The sequence below is a fragment of the Lepidochelys kempii genome, chromosome 10 (assembly GCF_965140265.1).
Source record: "Lepidochelys kempii isolate rLepKem1 chromosome 10, rLepKem1.hap2, whole genome shotgun sequence".
Taxonomy (NCBI): domain Eukaryota; kingdom Metazoa; phylum Chordata; order Testudines; family Cheloniidae; genus Lepidochelys; species Lepidochelys kempii.
Genome location: NC_133265.1, coordinates 76,443,307 through 76,457,856, shown reverse-complemented (window position 1 = coordinate 76,457,856; position 14,550 = coordinate 76,443,307). Strand labels below are relative to the sequence as shown.

The 14,550-nt window shown below is 48.7% G+C and overlaps 1 protein-coding gene across 1 annotated transcript in view; it reads right to left on the bottom strand.

Moving 5' to 3' along the window:
• SYNM (synemin) overlaps positions 1-13,400 on the bottom strand; it is a 28,643-nt gene extending 15,243 nt beyond the window's left edge. Inside the window, exons 1-2 of the mRNA XM_073304273.1 lie at positions 12,505-13,400; positions 2,790-2,914 (exon numbers count right to left, since the gene is read on the bottom strand). Of these exons, the coding sequence (XP_073160374.1) occupies positions 2,790-2,914; positions 12,505-13,296 (917 nt within the window). The 5' untranslated portion in view covers positions 13,297-13,400. The remainder of the gene's footprint in view (positions 1-2,789; positions 2,915-12,504) is intronic.
• Between the last annotated feature and the right edge of the window lie 1,150 nt (positions 13,401-14,550).

The following is a 14,550-nucleotide window of genomic DNA, read 5'->3' as shown; positions in this document are numbered from 1 at the left end:
GATTACTACAGGAACTGGTTTAATAATAACAGAAGACCAGGAGTCCAGAGCAGTCTTATGCAACAGTTGGTTTGGTGGAACCAAGTTATCTTCCTTCTTCAGTGGAGTGAAGAAAGATCATCCACTGGGCTGGCGGGAATTAAATCCCCAGTGAAGGGTGGTGGTTTTGTTTGTGTGAAACATGGAGTATCCAAAAAGTAATTTTTTCCCTTCCTGAGATTTTAAAGGAACTTTCTTTACAGTGATAAGACAGAACTGCTTTTCGATAAACTGGAAGTCCCATATCTCTGACCTCAACCAAACACTGTTTCTTTCAACAGGAAGTTGTAAGTTTAAATGCTGAAGTCTGGTCCTGGCAAGACAGAGATGGTGACCAACAGAGGCACAGAGAATCACAAGCTATTAAAGAACATTTCACAAGTCTCTGTAGGCTAAGGCAGCAACCTCAATGGACAACAAAAACATTCCAGGCAATGCCAAGCAGTTTCCCACTCCCTGAGGACCGCGAATCCATACACAAACCGCCAACACTATAGGTAATCGTGATATGACTTCTAGAGAGGCTCCAAGATTTAATGAGTTCGCAGCTGACTTTTACAGAGCTGCAACACTGCCTGTTCACTTACTAATTAAGCATGTGTCAGAGCACCTAGCTGTCTGGGCAGCATCATGCACACCACTGTGTGAATATTAATGGTCACAGCACCTCTGAGCCTTTTGTACCGAGACAAAGGTATTTACTATCCCATTTAGCAGACGCATAAATTGAGGCAGAAAGATTAGATGACTAACCCAAAGCAACAGATGAAGTTGGTGTTAGAGCTGGGATTAGATCTCAAGAGTTCCATGTCTTTTTAGTAACAGTTAACTTCTGTGCTCTTTCTACTAAATAACTGTCTCTGAATTAACAAACATGTATGGATCACTTCACCCACCACTTTCTGGACAAACTCAGCTGCTTAATAGTTCACAACAACATTACACAATATTTAAGGACAGTAGTAGCAATACTTGTCAAGCAATGTTGTAACTATACATTCTCTGTGTGTCAAACATTAATACACAATATAAACAAATCTATGGATTCATAAAGATAAGATAGCAGTCAGACATGTTAAACTTTTGCAGGTTATTTCATTCACTCAATAAGAATTGTTGTCTTGTGAATTTAAAAATCAATACAAATTGTAAAGAATAAGTTTCATCTGCCAACTTTATCGAAAATAAAGCGTTAATAGTGGAAAAGCTCAAAACCTTTATCATAAAAATTTTATCTGTCTGCTATCCATCAACTTTTTTTCCCCTTCTGAACCAATATGTGTCATGTGTCAATTAACAACTTATGATCTTGAGATTTCAAAATTGCTCTGGCTTTTCAATTGCTCAACTAGTGACTGACTAGAAAGATTCACAGGTAAAGAGGAATTATTAGCAGAATGGCTGTTTACTTCTCAGACTTAGCCTGAGCATGTGTTTCCTTAGCAAAGGCCAGGATGGTGGAAAGTAAAGTTTAAAACAGTGATACTCAGACCTCTGTGGTTCAGGAGCCAAATTAACACTCAACATTACTCAAAAGAGCCACAGTAGTATGAATTCATTGTTTCATTTACTATATATATATATATTATTCTTACACCACAATTACTGACCATGTATTCTACAATTAGTTAAAACAACATAGTAAAAGCATTCTGAATGGTTAATAACTTAGATTGGTTAATAATTAAATCACACCATGTTTTAATATCACAGGCTACAAAGAGCCACAAGAGACATTAAAAGAGCCACTTGCAACTCCCAACCCTCAGTTTGAGTATCACTGGTTTAGAAAACTGAGTTTTCTGTTAACTTCTTTATTCCATTTCCTTCTCTGGCAAAAACAGAACTTGTATTTGAAACAATGCCTTTCCGCTAAGAACATCGCTGCTTAAATGAGAGTGGTAGAGACCAAAAAAGGTACAGTACGCAGCAGCACACCCAAACCCTGGAACAATCTGAACACTGAATGCTGGCACTGTGACTTGCCAGCTGGAAGATCCACACTGCCTTATGACTTATCAGTTACAATCCGACAGACGCTGAGCCTTCAGCTAGTACTTGCATAAATTCAAATATGGTAAGAACAATTACATTCACTTGGTTTTTAGCATCACAGTAATCAAGCATGCTCCTTTAGCACCAAGAACTTTACTGCAAAATAAGTAGCAAGCTTTTAGAATTCCAGGATTCAGAGGATTATATGGCTTCAGTAACATGCTGTTCCATAGACTGTAGACATAATTACTGTTAGTTAAAATGGCTGTACTTAAGTGCTAATCTCCGTCTGCAGTCTGCACATGAGTAATACCTATTAACATTATTAATAAAGAACAACAATAGTTACAATAATTTTACACTTTTACATGATCTTCTATCTGAAGGTATTAAAGGACTTTACAAATATTAAGCCTCAACACTCCTGCAACATAGGTATTATTTCTCCTTTACACAGATGAGAGAACTCAGGTATAGGGAAGTTAAGTTACTTGACCCAGATCACACAGTTAGCCAATAGCGAGCCGAGCACTGAACCCAGAAGTCCAGAGACCCCACTCTAATGGGAATTATGCATGTGCACTGGGAGGAGAAGAAATCTGAAGAGTTTACGGGCAAGTATCTTCCTTTTAAAAAGCTGATGCATTATTATACCCTAAAGATGGAAAAGGCCAGTGTAGTTCACAGGTCTGAGTTGTAATGAGTAATTTAAAACATCCCCTGACGGTACTACCCATTGCAGTTATAATCCTTACCTGTAAGTTTCAACTTCAAGGCTGAGTCCCACTTTCACCTGCATTAGTTCATTGTAGTCCTTTAGGTAATCCATGATGGACATAGTCAGGAATTGCTTTTCGTCTTCTAGGGCGTCAATTATCCTCTAAACAGAAATACTTCCTATTAGTTTTGAAGAATTTGACTTTACACTTTCACACTTGTGCTTATAATAACTTTCCAGTTTTACTACAAACACGAAGATAAAAATCTTAAAAAGTATTAAAGCAACATGCACTAGCCCCTGCTCAGCTTTACAGAAAAAAATAAATAAACCTACTCTCAGACTTCACTGGCATATGGTTCATGAGATACTATTACTGGAATAGATTATTCATGCTAGGATGTGTCAGTTACATCTGGCTAAATTGTTTTCAAATATTTAAACAAAATCCCATCTAGCTGCCCCCCCCCACCCTCCACACACACACACAGGTCACCATTTATGCAGGCAAGCAAAAAGCACCCTATTATAAATTTGGTATGTGGCACATTAAAAGCCAGATTCAACACTGGAATAAACACACACACCCCTTTCCATTTAAACACATCTGAAATGCTCAAATACAATGGTGATTGATGCAACATGACAACCTGAATAGAATCCGACTTGGTTGCAACTGTCTGTTAACCTTTCAGGAGACCACAGATGTGTGGACCCAAGTCATGAGTTTGAGATTCCAATGTCTGGGGATGTTTGGACCTATGGGTGATGGTTCCAGGTACAGTTCTGGCCTCTGGGAATAGGCCAGTGGTCACTCATTTTCATGTTGAGGAGTTTAACTGAGCAGCATTCTGAATGCTCACTGAGGATGAGCATAGGTCTTGGGGCTCAGGGTAGCTAGAGTCCCATCTTCCCATCGAGGGGTTCCAGACAGGGGGTCTGCACCCTGCAAGTGTACATGAGAGGCCAGACCAAGAGACAGTGCCTGGACACTGCCCAGACCTAGTGGGCTTGGAAGCATGTGTGATCCAAAGGCTTGGGTCCAATCAGCAGTCTGGTGACTGTCCACAAAGGGGGACTGTAGCAATTATAAAAGCATTAATTCCACCAGGAGCAGACAGCATATAGACAGGAAAGCAGACAAAAATCTCAGATAGTCTCCCATTTACCAATAGTTAAAAGACAAGGGAGTAACTGCTGTGAAGTTTATCCTGCCCCCACCCGCCAGGGTAGGGTGCATAAACTTCTTTGGCCAGGTTCAGGAGGCCTGGAACAGACAAGGGACTTTCAGGAGGATAAAAATGGCAACCCTTGTAGAGGCTCCGTCCTCTGTCTGGGTGGATTTTTCAAATAACAGGCAATGTCCAGGATTTTTGCAGAACAGACATTGCCGCTCAGAAAGAGCCCAGATTGGTCTGCTTCCTGACTAGTCCCTCCCCTGCATCCGCAGCTGATTGGTCCATTCCCCCGCTGCAGGTAGTCACTCCAGCATCCCTAACTGTACTCCCCCTCCAGCTCATCCCCAAACTGCGGCGGTATCCTCTTTTGGGGAACCTGAAATATGGTAATCCAAAGGGGTGCACACTGTCCCCCAAGCTCTAGAAGTTGGGGTGTCTGGATAAGATGAGCTTACCTAAATTTTAGGTCAAACAGTAGAGTCTTTGTTGTATTAATACCCCTTTCCTCTTTTGAGGCTGCATTCCTTCTGTTGAAATTAAACAATACTTTGTTTTGAAAAGGCTGTTTAATCTCCCTGTATTCACATATTGGTCACAGATCCCAAAGGGAAGAATTTCAGGGCTCGAATCCCATCAGGCCGTCATGATTTAGCAGAATCATGGTTGATATGCAAGGGACTCTAGCCTCATGCCAAGCTCTAAGAGTGGGAGAATTGCAAGCTTCCACCCCAGGGAGAGGAGGACTAGAGGCCTAAAGCCACAGAGAGGATCCCTTGAGACCAATTCACAGAGGGGGTCAGAAGAACAGCTAGCCATGAACTGTACCAAAAGCAAATAGCCAAGGACATCATTACATATTCTGGAGAGAAACAGATCTTCTGTCACTGGTATTCCTTGATGGAATTACATCCTTCCCTATCAGTTATGACGATTATAATGCATGGCCACCTGAGACTGCAGAGCACGACAGCTGGAACATTTGCGTGTTAAACTGAGGGCTACTCTGCACTAGAACTGCTGCAGCTGCACCATTGTAGTGCGTCTGGTGAAGACGCTCTGTGCTGATGGAAGAGAGCTCTCCCATGGGCATAACAAATCCACCTCCACCAGAGGCGGTAGCTCTCCCACTGACATAACCCTGTCCACACCAATGTCAGTGTAATTTACGTCACAAAGGGATGTGGATTATTCACGCCTTTGAGCTACATAAATTATACTGAAGTAAGCTCTAGTGTAGACCAAGCCTTAAGGAAGGGTAGTTATTACATTAGTCCCAAAAAATAATCCTTAAATTGCCTTATGTTTTTTTGGCCTTTATACATGCTGAGCTAACTTGGTTCACTCTAACAATCTCAAAGGTCTTTCCTGGTATTGTTGGTAAAGAAGTAGCACCCATGTCTTGGAAGGTCACCGCTCTGTTATGTAAAGAGAAGAGGAAAAGTCACTGGACTCCACTCAAGCACTGAAGGCGACTAATTCTCACACCCCTTAAGGTGGTTCCTTCTAGTCAGGGATGAGAAACATTAGCAGGGCAGTGGGAGAAAGACTGCACTCGTGCTGCCCAAACTGTACTTGTTCTGCGAATAAAGAAAGGACTTTAGTCTCCAGCACTCTTGGTCTGGCATCTTTTACAAACTCCACGGCCACTTAGCAGCTTAATGGGAGAAAAAGAAAAAGAGGACACCCAGCCCTTGGCTGGCTGGAAATTGGTACAGGAATTCAGTGTAACAGATTTGTGTTAAATGTTAATTCAACAAGAGGCTGTTTTCCTCTCCTTTGGAGCTCACAGCACCATGGAACAGATACAGGAGGCAGTCCTAAGCCTAGTGAAGTTGGTGGCAAATGTCCAGTTGGCTTCAGTGGAGCAGGATGAAAGCCAGGGTCTTTTCTGCATTCTAAAAATATAGGGCCCTCTCCTGCTATCGCACTATATGTGAATCTGCCATTGAAGTCAATGGGATTTTCCCCATAAATATCGTCACAGCATGCTATTAGGGCCACAGAAACCTGAGAGTCCTTCTGAGCGATCCATTGGCCCACCAGGCCCAATGCAGGATTTGTCCTAGTGCTTGGCCAGTCCAGTTAGGTAATAAAATTTATTTGCAGAATAGTCTATCAGCACTGAAAGCTTTACAGAGGATAGGGAGCCCTGGAGGAGACAAGGATGGCCACACAGAAAGAGTGGATAATATATGGAAAATATTAATAAATCCCCTTGCTTACAACAGCTGTAGAGGAAATGCCTACCATAATCGCTCATATTAAAAAAAAAAAAAAGTACACATCTGTGAGTGACATCACTTTTAAACAAACAAGCAACCAATAACTGGTTTTTAGACATGACTTCAAAAGCTTAACTAAGTATATTCTCTCCTGTACAAGAAATTATGTCAGGAAAAATTGAGCAAGAGTAGAAAACCTAAAATGTTTGCTTTCCCCCATTTTATATTTTTTCATTACAGATATGAATGAGAGATCACCTTTTCCCCACGTCCTGCCTTGAAAAAACCAGGTTGAGTTTGCATAGTTGATCACTAGAAAAATCTTCAATTGTTAACCGGGCAGTTTAACATGATACAGATGACGGAGCGTAAATCCCCACACTGGCACTGAAAGGGTTATCTGAAGCTGAAGAGGTTTCAGAGTAACAGCCGTGTTAGTCTGTATTCGCAAAAAGAAAAGGAGTACTTGTGGCACCTTAGAGACTAACCAAATTATTTGAGCATGAGCTTTCGTGAGCTACAGCTCACTTCATCGGATGCATACCGTGGAAACTGCAGTTTCCACGGTATGCATCCGATGAAGTGAGCTGTAGCTCACGAAAGCTCATGCTCAAATAAATTGGTTAGTCTCTAAGGTGCCACAAGTACTCCTTTTCTTGAAGCTGGAGAGTTCAATTAGAGCACCTGGGTGGCAACTACAGGGCGGGGCAGCCCCATTAAAGATGAAGCATAGATGGGAAGAAGCCCAGATAAGCCAGTGGGGAGAGTGTGAAAGAATTCTACACAGTCCCCTTCTCAGCAGTACAGTGGTGGACAGAAAGCAGGAAAACACCTGCTGAGCCAAGGAAGGACTCGAGGGGAGTAGAGGGAAAAAGCCCAAGGAAAGAGTTGGCCCTGGGTTCCTCCTTCTGAGCAGAGAACTCCAGCAACTGGCCAGGAGATGCCAGTGGGGTGGATGCTAGTGGTGGTCCGTGATAAATGGCAGGATCTGGACCTCTGGGGAGAAAGCCCAAGGAGATGTTGAACTGAGAAGAAGAGCAGAGGGGAAAGCTAAGAAGGATTAAAGTTCAATTGTGAGGAGTGCAAAAATGGTTTGTTTACATTTTCATTTGGGATTTGTTAGGGGACGCCGGGGGGAGCCCTGCAAGCCCCTGCCCTGCAAGAAGGATGAATGTTGAGACATGGTGCAGCCTGGGAAGACAGGTTGTGAAGGCTGATAAGAATACAGGTATACATTGGGCCCAGGAACAGGCTGTGGCAAATGCCTGCTGAGGGAAGAAAAAGCCCAGGGAGTTAGCAGGGAGCAGGTCTGAATAGACAGTGCTTGCCTGCTCACTACCGTGTCCCTGAGCTGGAACCCAGAGGAGAGGAAGGGCCAGGGGAAGGTGGCATGAAGCCCCTGATATAAGGGGTAAGGACTCCTTAAAGTCCTGAGATGACAGAATTTAAGGACCACGGGGCCCAAAGCTGGAGGCTGAAGATCTGATGTAAGGACACTGGACTTCCATTTGTTGGACCCCCCTGGCACCTAGCGGTGCAGGGTTGGGGGCAGTAAATGGCCTGGATGGAGGGCCGAGCTATGAGAAAAGGCAGACCACTGCAGGGCAGAGCCGCTTCGGCAGGAAAGCAAAGCCTACTACACCATGCCCAGCCATAAGGTGGCATGCCAGCGGTAAGTCCACCCTCCCATGGTATCACTGAGAGGCAATACACATGGACCCTCATGAGGCCATTTTTACAGATGCTTCGATATAATCTAGGTGTATGTGCAACTATGTCAGCTAATGCGTTTTCATTTTGGGGGCTAAAGCAGTTTGGGTTGCTTATCATAACTCATTTTAAGGTAACAGTAAGATATTGTTTAAAACACCTCAAACTGGGCCAATTTTAATTTACAAAATAACATTTCATCCTGAGTACAACAGCACAGCTAGCAGCCACATGGTAATTTTGATTTTTCTATTAACTGGCATTTTTAACCTGTTTCTCTTTGGTGCTGCCAATCCTGTAAAATTTTTAAAGTTGACTCACTCTCCGGAATACCTACAGTCACCTTTCCCCACTAATCCTCAGCAAAATGTAAACATATATGGAGTAGGGTTGTCAGCCCTCCAGGATTGTCCTGGAGTCTCCATGAATTAAAGATTAATCTTTAATTAAAGATTGTCATTTGATGACACCTCCAGAAATACGTCCAACCAAAATTGGCAACCCTAATATGGAGATGACACTGGTACAAAAATATCTTTTCTGGTTGAGTTACAGAAAAGAAGTAGCCATTCTTGAAACTGCAGGAGAAAAACTTTTGGTACTGAGCTGTAAATGATAAAAAGTGGGGGGGGGGGGGGGGGCGGAGGATGACTCTTGGAATATGGTGCTGTTTTAATTTGACCCATTATTGTTAAGGATCAATCAGGTTTTCCATCATCAATTTCTAATGTCACCAGTTTATAACATGGCTCTAAAGATAATTTATTTTTAGGAATGAAGGAATTTATGATATTCAGGTGGAAGAAATATACGGTTATATAATTTTTACTCCTATCAAAATCAAAACAAAACACTGAGCCACAGGAAACTCCTGATAAAAGCATTGTTATTCTCTACACTTTCACCTGGTTTTAGTTGCAGGACTATTATTAAAATCAGAGATTCACAGATAAAAATCTCCATACACTGCTTTGAAAAATATTTAAATGCATGTTTAAAAGGAGAATGACTTAAACTCTCAAAGACCAGAATATTTCAAGTTAAGTGTAAAAGCTCTGCTGTTTGCTGTGTTTTGTTTTGAATTGATCAGTCTCCGTTCATAGCAACTTGCAAACAAGCTAGCAATTTAAAATCCAGACACAGAGCAACCGCTCTCTAGTCCCCTCACAATGTGCAATATCTCCATAATCTCCCATGCTAGACATGCCCTTACACACAATGTGATCATTAACAGGAGAGCTGCAGACAGACAAAGAGATCTAGCAGAGTGTTAATAAAAGGTCAGATAAAGAACAAAAGAAATGCTGCCCTGAGGAAATGGAGAGCAAAACTGTTTTCTGATCTGCATAGTGGATTGATGGACTGGATGATCTAATATGTCTTCTCCAACCCTAACCTTTGATATTTTGACTTCCCAGCATATGCTGATCTATCCATGCACATGGGGTGCTTTATAACTGGCATACTGCAGAACAGTGGCCAAAAGTACAATCTTGGCCAAAAGTACAGAGGCAATTTGCTATTGTAAAACACAATGGCATTTTAATGTCCACACCTATAGCAGACACCTCTATTTAAGGCCTCATTCCATCCTCACCCCCCTCCCCAAAAAACCCAACCCCAATCAATACCATGGTAACCAGTCTTTCTGCTATAGAAAAATGGAGGGCTCAGTTAACCATACTGGGGTCTGAATCCTCCCAACTCAAGACCATGAGTAGAGAACTGTTCTAGCAAGCGGGGAATGCAGGACATCACTGACTGTGGTGGGCAGGAAAATGACAGGACTCACTTCACCTGTTCCAAGGGCCAACTCCCATCACCAGATACTTGGCATCAGTGCTTTAAAGTGCGCTCTGTCGCAGACCCATCAAATAAAACTTCTACAACTCGAGCCTTCGGTTACTGAGGGGTGCACATTTCAGCTCTGCCTAGGGAAAAGTACCTCTGTCTGGCTGCTTTCCACTCCAGGCCTTATTGGGATCCAGGAGGTGCTAAAGTATGCTAAAGGATCCTCCCCCAGCCTAAGAGGGGGGTCCACAGGACCTGGAAAACCAAATAATTATGGGGGACAACTAATGAACAACAGGGACAGGAGTGCGGTCAAAGGGTCGAACGAAGGGAACCAGACAGGGACACCAAGCAGAGAACCCAGTACAGTGCTCACTGCTCCTCAAAGGCATCAAGGGAGTCAGTGGACACTGCCCAGAAGAACTCTGCCCGGATACGTGAACGGACGGAGGATTGGAAATAGGCCCCACAGTCACAGGAGACTCCATCGGCCAACCTCCTCACCCTGGTTTTATAGATGGCCACTTTAGCCAGGGCCCAGGAGGAGGTTGACCAGGAGGTCCCGTGACTTCGTGGACCACGGATAGGGAGTGCATAGATAAGGAGGTGAGGGGAAAAGAGCAACCAAAAGCTTAACAAAATATTTGTGAGGAGCCGGAATAGGGGCTGCAGCCTGGTGCACTCCAGGTATACGTGCGCCAGGGTTTCCCTCACACCACAAAAGGGGCAGGTGTCCGGGATTGGGGTGAACCATGCCAAGTACACACCCGTGCTCACGGCCCCATGAAGGAGCCGTCCACTGATATCCCCGGCGGGCCTCAGGGCCAGGGTGGAATATAGGCCGGCCCACCAGCTTTCCACTCCAGGCGGTAGGCCGCACTCTCTCCCCTCCTAACAGGATCCTCACAGGAGGAGTGGGTGGAGAAGTGCAGCTCCCAACCCCACCCCTCCCTGGTACTCCAGGCCTTGAAGTGGGGAAAAGGATCCTCCTGCAGCTGCCCTCCCACCCCCCTTGGCTCCGACCAGGCCAAGGGGGGTGAAGAACCACAGGAGCTGCAGGAAGAGCAGAGGGGAGGCTGGAGGGGACGGAATTGATGGTGGGAGTTGGGGCGGGTAGAAGTGAGTCACCCACACACACACACACATTCATGTTTTGACCATTTTAAGCACTGCCTGCCATGTACTGGAAAGAGAGCTCTGTAGGCCTGTCCCCCGAACACTGCATCCCATGACCCTGCGGCTCAGTTCACCCATTCCCAGGGCTTGCTTCGTTCCCCAGTGTGCTTATGGCGAGCTGGCAATGGGACTCAGGTTAGCTGGCTGGGTTTGATCTCACCCAACACCGACTCTGCAGCTCAGTGTGCCTGTTCAGGGCAATGTGGGAGCAGTACACCCCACATGAAGAGGATGTGTTAAGAGTCATCACCTCCCTGTTCACTCTCACAGCTTCCCCAGCCAGAGGTCCTAACACTGCCCAACGTTTTGAAAGGGAATCTGAGTTTGTGTTGTCCTGCCAGAAGTGGCCCCTCCATCCTGCCAGAAGTGGCACCTCCGAGGCCTGCCCTTTAATGCAACAGGCTTCTCTCCTTGCTGGCTGCCTCCTCCCCCAACCGGAGGACAGCCACAGCCCCAGAAGAGGTGGTGCTGGGGAAAGGCAGAGTGTGAGCAGGTGCCCAATAGGAGGGAGCCAAGGAGTTGGGTGCAAGCAGCTGGTGCATGGGAAATGGGGTAGGAGAGAGGGAGCCAGGGTAGTGCAAGCTCAGGCAGAGGGCAGGAAGGGTGTCAGGAGCAGGAGCACAGGTGAGGGATCAGAGGTAGGGAAGGATGTATGGGCAGGGAAGGGAGGCAGCTGGTGGAGTAGGGTTATAGCGTGGGCCAACAAGCCATTGCAGTGTGGAGACAGCAGGGGTGGCTGAGAGCAGAGTTCCTGTGGGCAGGAAAGGAAAGGGGGGCAGACAGAGGGAGCTGACAGAGTCAAGAGGAAAGACTGGGGGAAAGAAGGATCCTAGGAAGGGGTGCAAAAAGAGGACGAAAGATTAGGACAGATGCAGGGGAGAGGAGACACCCCCAGAGGGAATCCAGAGGAAAGCAGGGTCAGATTTCCAATTAGACATGTGCCTAGGGGCACCAGCATTCTAGGGGTGCCTTGCCTCTCTAAAACTGGGTGCAAGGTGAAGGTCAGCTGGGGGGGGGCTGAAGATGCTGTGCCTAGGGCAGCGTAAAGTGTAAATCCGGCCATAGGCAAAAGGCACAAAATTTGGGACCCAAGGAAGGGAGGAGCTCAGGGTTTGGGGGAGGGGGGGACTCTCGGAAAGGGGGGATAGTGGGAAAGAGAGGGGGCAAGGGGAGGCAGGGAAGGATGCTCTAGGAAAGGTGGGATAGTTGTGGGGGGGGGGGAGGGAGGGAGGGAGGGAGAGTGGTCCCCAGAGGCGGTGGGGAAAGAGACTCTGGGACAGGGGAGAGGGCCCCCAGAGGGTGTGGGGAAGAGGCAGGAAGCGGGAAGAGAAGCCGAGACACGCGTAGATCCCAGAGAAGAGAACAATCCTTCGGGGGAGTCAGACGCGGAGGCGAGGGGAGATGTCCAGCTCATCTGCCTCCCGGGGCAGCGGAGGACCCAGCGCAGCACCCGCCACGCCCCGGCGGAGCTCCGCGCTGGGACACGCACCGGCCAGGGCGGCCCCGACCACCGGCAGGGCTCGTTTCAGCCGGAGTCGGGGTTTGCAGCGCGCCCGCCCCGGAGCCCTGCTGGGCCGTGTCCCCCCCGGTGCGCGGGGCCGGGCCGGGCCAGAGCCCAGCGGGGCGCCCCGTCCCGCTTCCTCCCCCACGCCGCGCCCGGGCAGCCCTCACCCACCTGGTACTCGTCCGCCTCGGCGCCGTGCAGCTCCTGCAGCGCCAGCAGCTCGTCCTCCAGCCGCCGGCCCAGGCCGCCCAGCTGCTGGCCCCGGCGCTGCAGCTCCTCCAGCTGCAGGCGGCACCGCGCGCCCTCGGCCCGCAGCTGCTCCAGGCTCTCCCGGCCCAGCCGCGCCTCCCGCTCCTGCAGCGCGCGGAGCTGGCCCTGGTAGCGGAGCAGGCTCTCCCGGCAGGCCTGGCCCAGCACCAGCTCGTAGGTCTCCTCCAGCTGCTCCAGGCTGAGCCCGCCCGCCGGCGGCGGCGGCGGCAGCGCGGCCAGGTCCAGCCGCAGCGCCCGCACCTCGCCCGCCTCCCGCCGCCGCCGCTCCAGCAGCCGGCCGTGCTCGGCCCGCAGCCCCTGCAGCAGCTCCTCCAGGGCGGCGCACTCGCCCCACAGCCGCTCCAGCAGCGGCCGCTGCCCGGCCAGCTCGGGCGCCAGGCGGCGCCGCAGCTGCAGCACCTCGGCGCCCAGGAGCTCCAGCTGCCCCAGCTCCTGCCGCAGCCCGTCCCGCTCCAGCTCCGCTTCCCGCTTGGCCCGGCTCAGCTCGGCCACGCGCCCCCGCAGCTCGGCCACCTCCTGCTGGGGGCCCCGCAGCCCGGCCAGCTGCTGCTGCTGCCGCTCGGCCACCTCCCGGGCCAGCAGCCGGTTCTCCTGCTCCAGCTCCCGCACCCGGGACACGTAGAGCCGCAGCCGGGAGTTGAGCTCCCGCAGCTGGGTCTTCTCGTCCCACTCCTCCCCCCGGTAGCGCAGCATCGTGCCCGGCGTCGGGGGCTGCGCTCGCCCCTGCAGCGGTGTCACTGGGCTGCGGGCTGCGGGCGGCAGCTCATAGCCCCGGCTGTGCCCCCGCCCTAGGTCGGCGTCGGACTCACGGCTGGACAGCGGCGACTCCCACACTGGGCTGGGGCTGGCGAGGGCTCCGGGGCTGGGGAGCCAATCGGCGGCTCCTCTGAGCGGCAGCAAAACAACGCCCCCTGCCGGAGCCACCGGGCCCGGCCCGGCCCAGTCCAGCTTGGAGAGAAGTGTTGTTCCCCACCGTTCCCACTTTTGATTTGTTTTTAAAGCTGGGTAAAGTGGGGTTAAGAGCTGATCGGGCAAAACCCTGATCCCTTTGGGAAGGGTCCCAAAATACAGTGGGGCAGCTGAGAAATGAATACATTGGAATCCAAGTGCAAGGCTCCTGGTAGGACACCAAGCCACCACACTCCTGCTGGGGAAATGGGGTCGGGGTGGAGGACCTTGCCCCGCTCTCCTGCCGGGGAGTGAGTCAGAGTGCAGGGGCTTGCCCTGCTCTGCCCACCCAATGCTCCAGCTGGGGAGCAGGGTCAGTGCACAGGGGCATCCCAATAGGCCAAGGGCCCTAGGCATGGCCCCATTGGCCCAGTGGCTAATTTGCCACTGCACACAGCCCTATACCCTCTTCCAGGATGGCAGAGATACTTCTCTGTTGCCCACCCAGGCAGCCTGAAGAGCTGAGTCAGCAACACATCTCCTCCACATCTCCCACCAACAAGCAGGGCCAAATCTTGCCCACTTACTTAGTCCTCACTCAGTCCTTAGTTCTCACTAAATACATTTTTGCCTGAGTAAACATTAAATAAAATCAGAGAGTAAGGATGTCAGGATTTGGCCTAGACCAAAATAGGTCAACAAATTCAGGCTTTGCAGCTTTGCTTTGTAAGAAGTAAAAATGAAGTTGAAATGTACTAATCATAGAAATGCAGGGCTGGCAAGGACCTCAAGAAGCCATCAAGTCCAGGCCTCTGTGCTGTGATAAGACCAAGTAAACCTAGCTACTTAATAGTAGCTGCTTCTTCATGGCCTTGTCTAAAAATATAGTACCAGTTTAATATCTGCTACACCTCTATCAGGAAAACCATCCTTCATTAACAAGGGGATGGATTTCAGTGGTTTAACAGGATTTTCCCATCTCTTATTTCTATTACGCCCAGTTACCTGAGACATTTAATACAAACCATAGCAAATATACTGCAGGGAGCAATCCTGCAC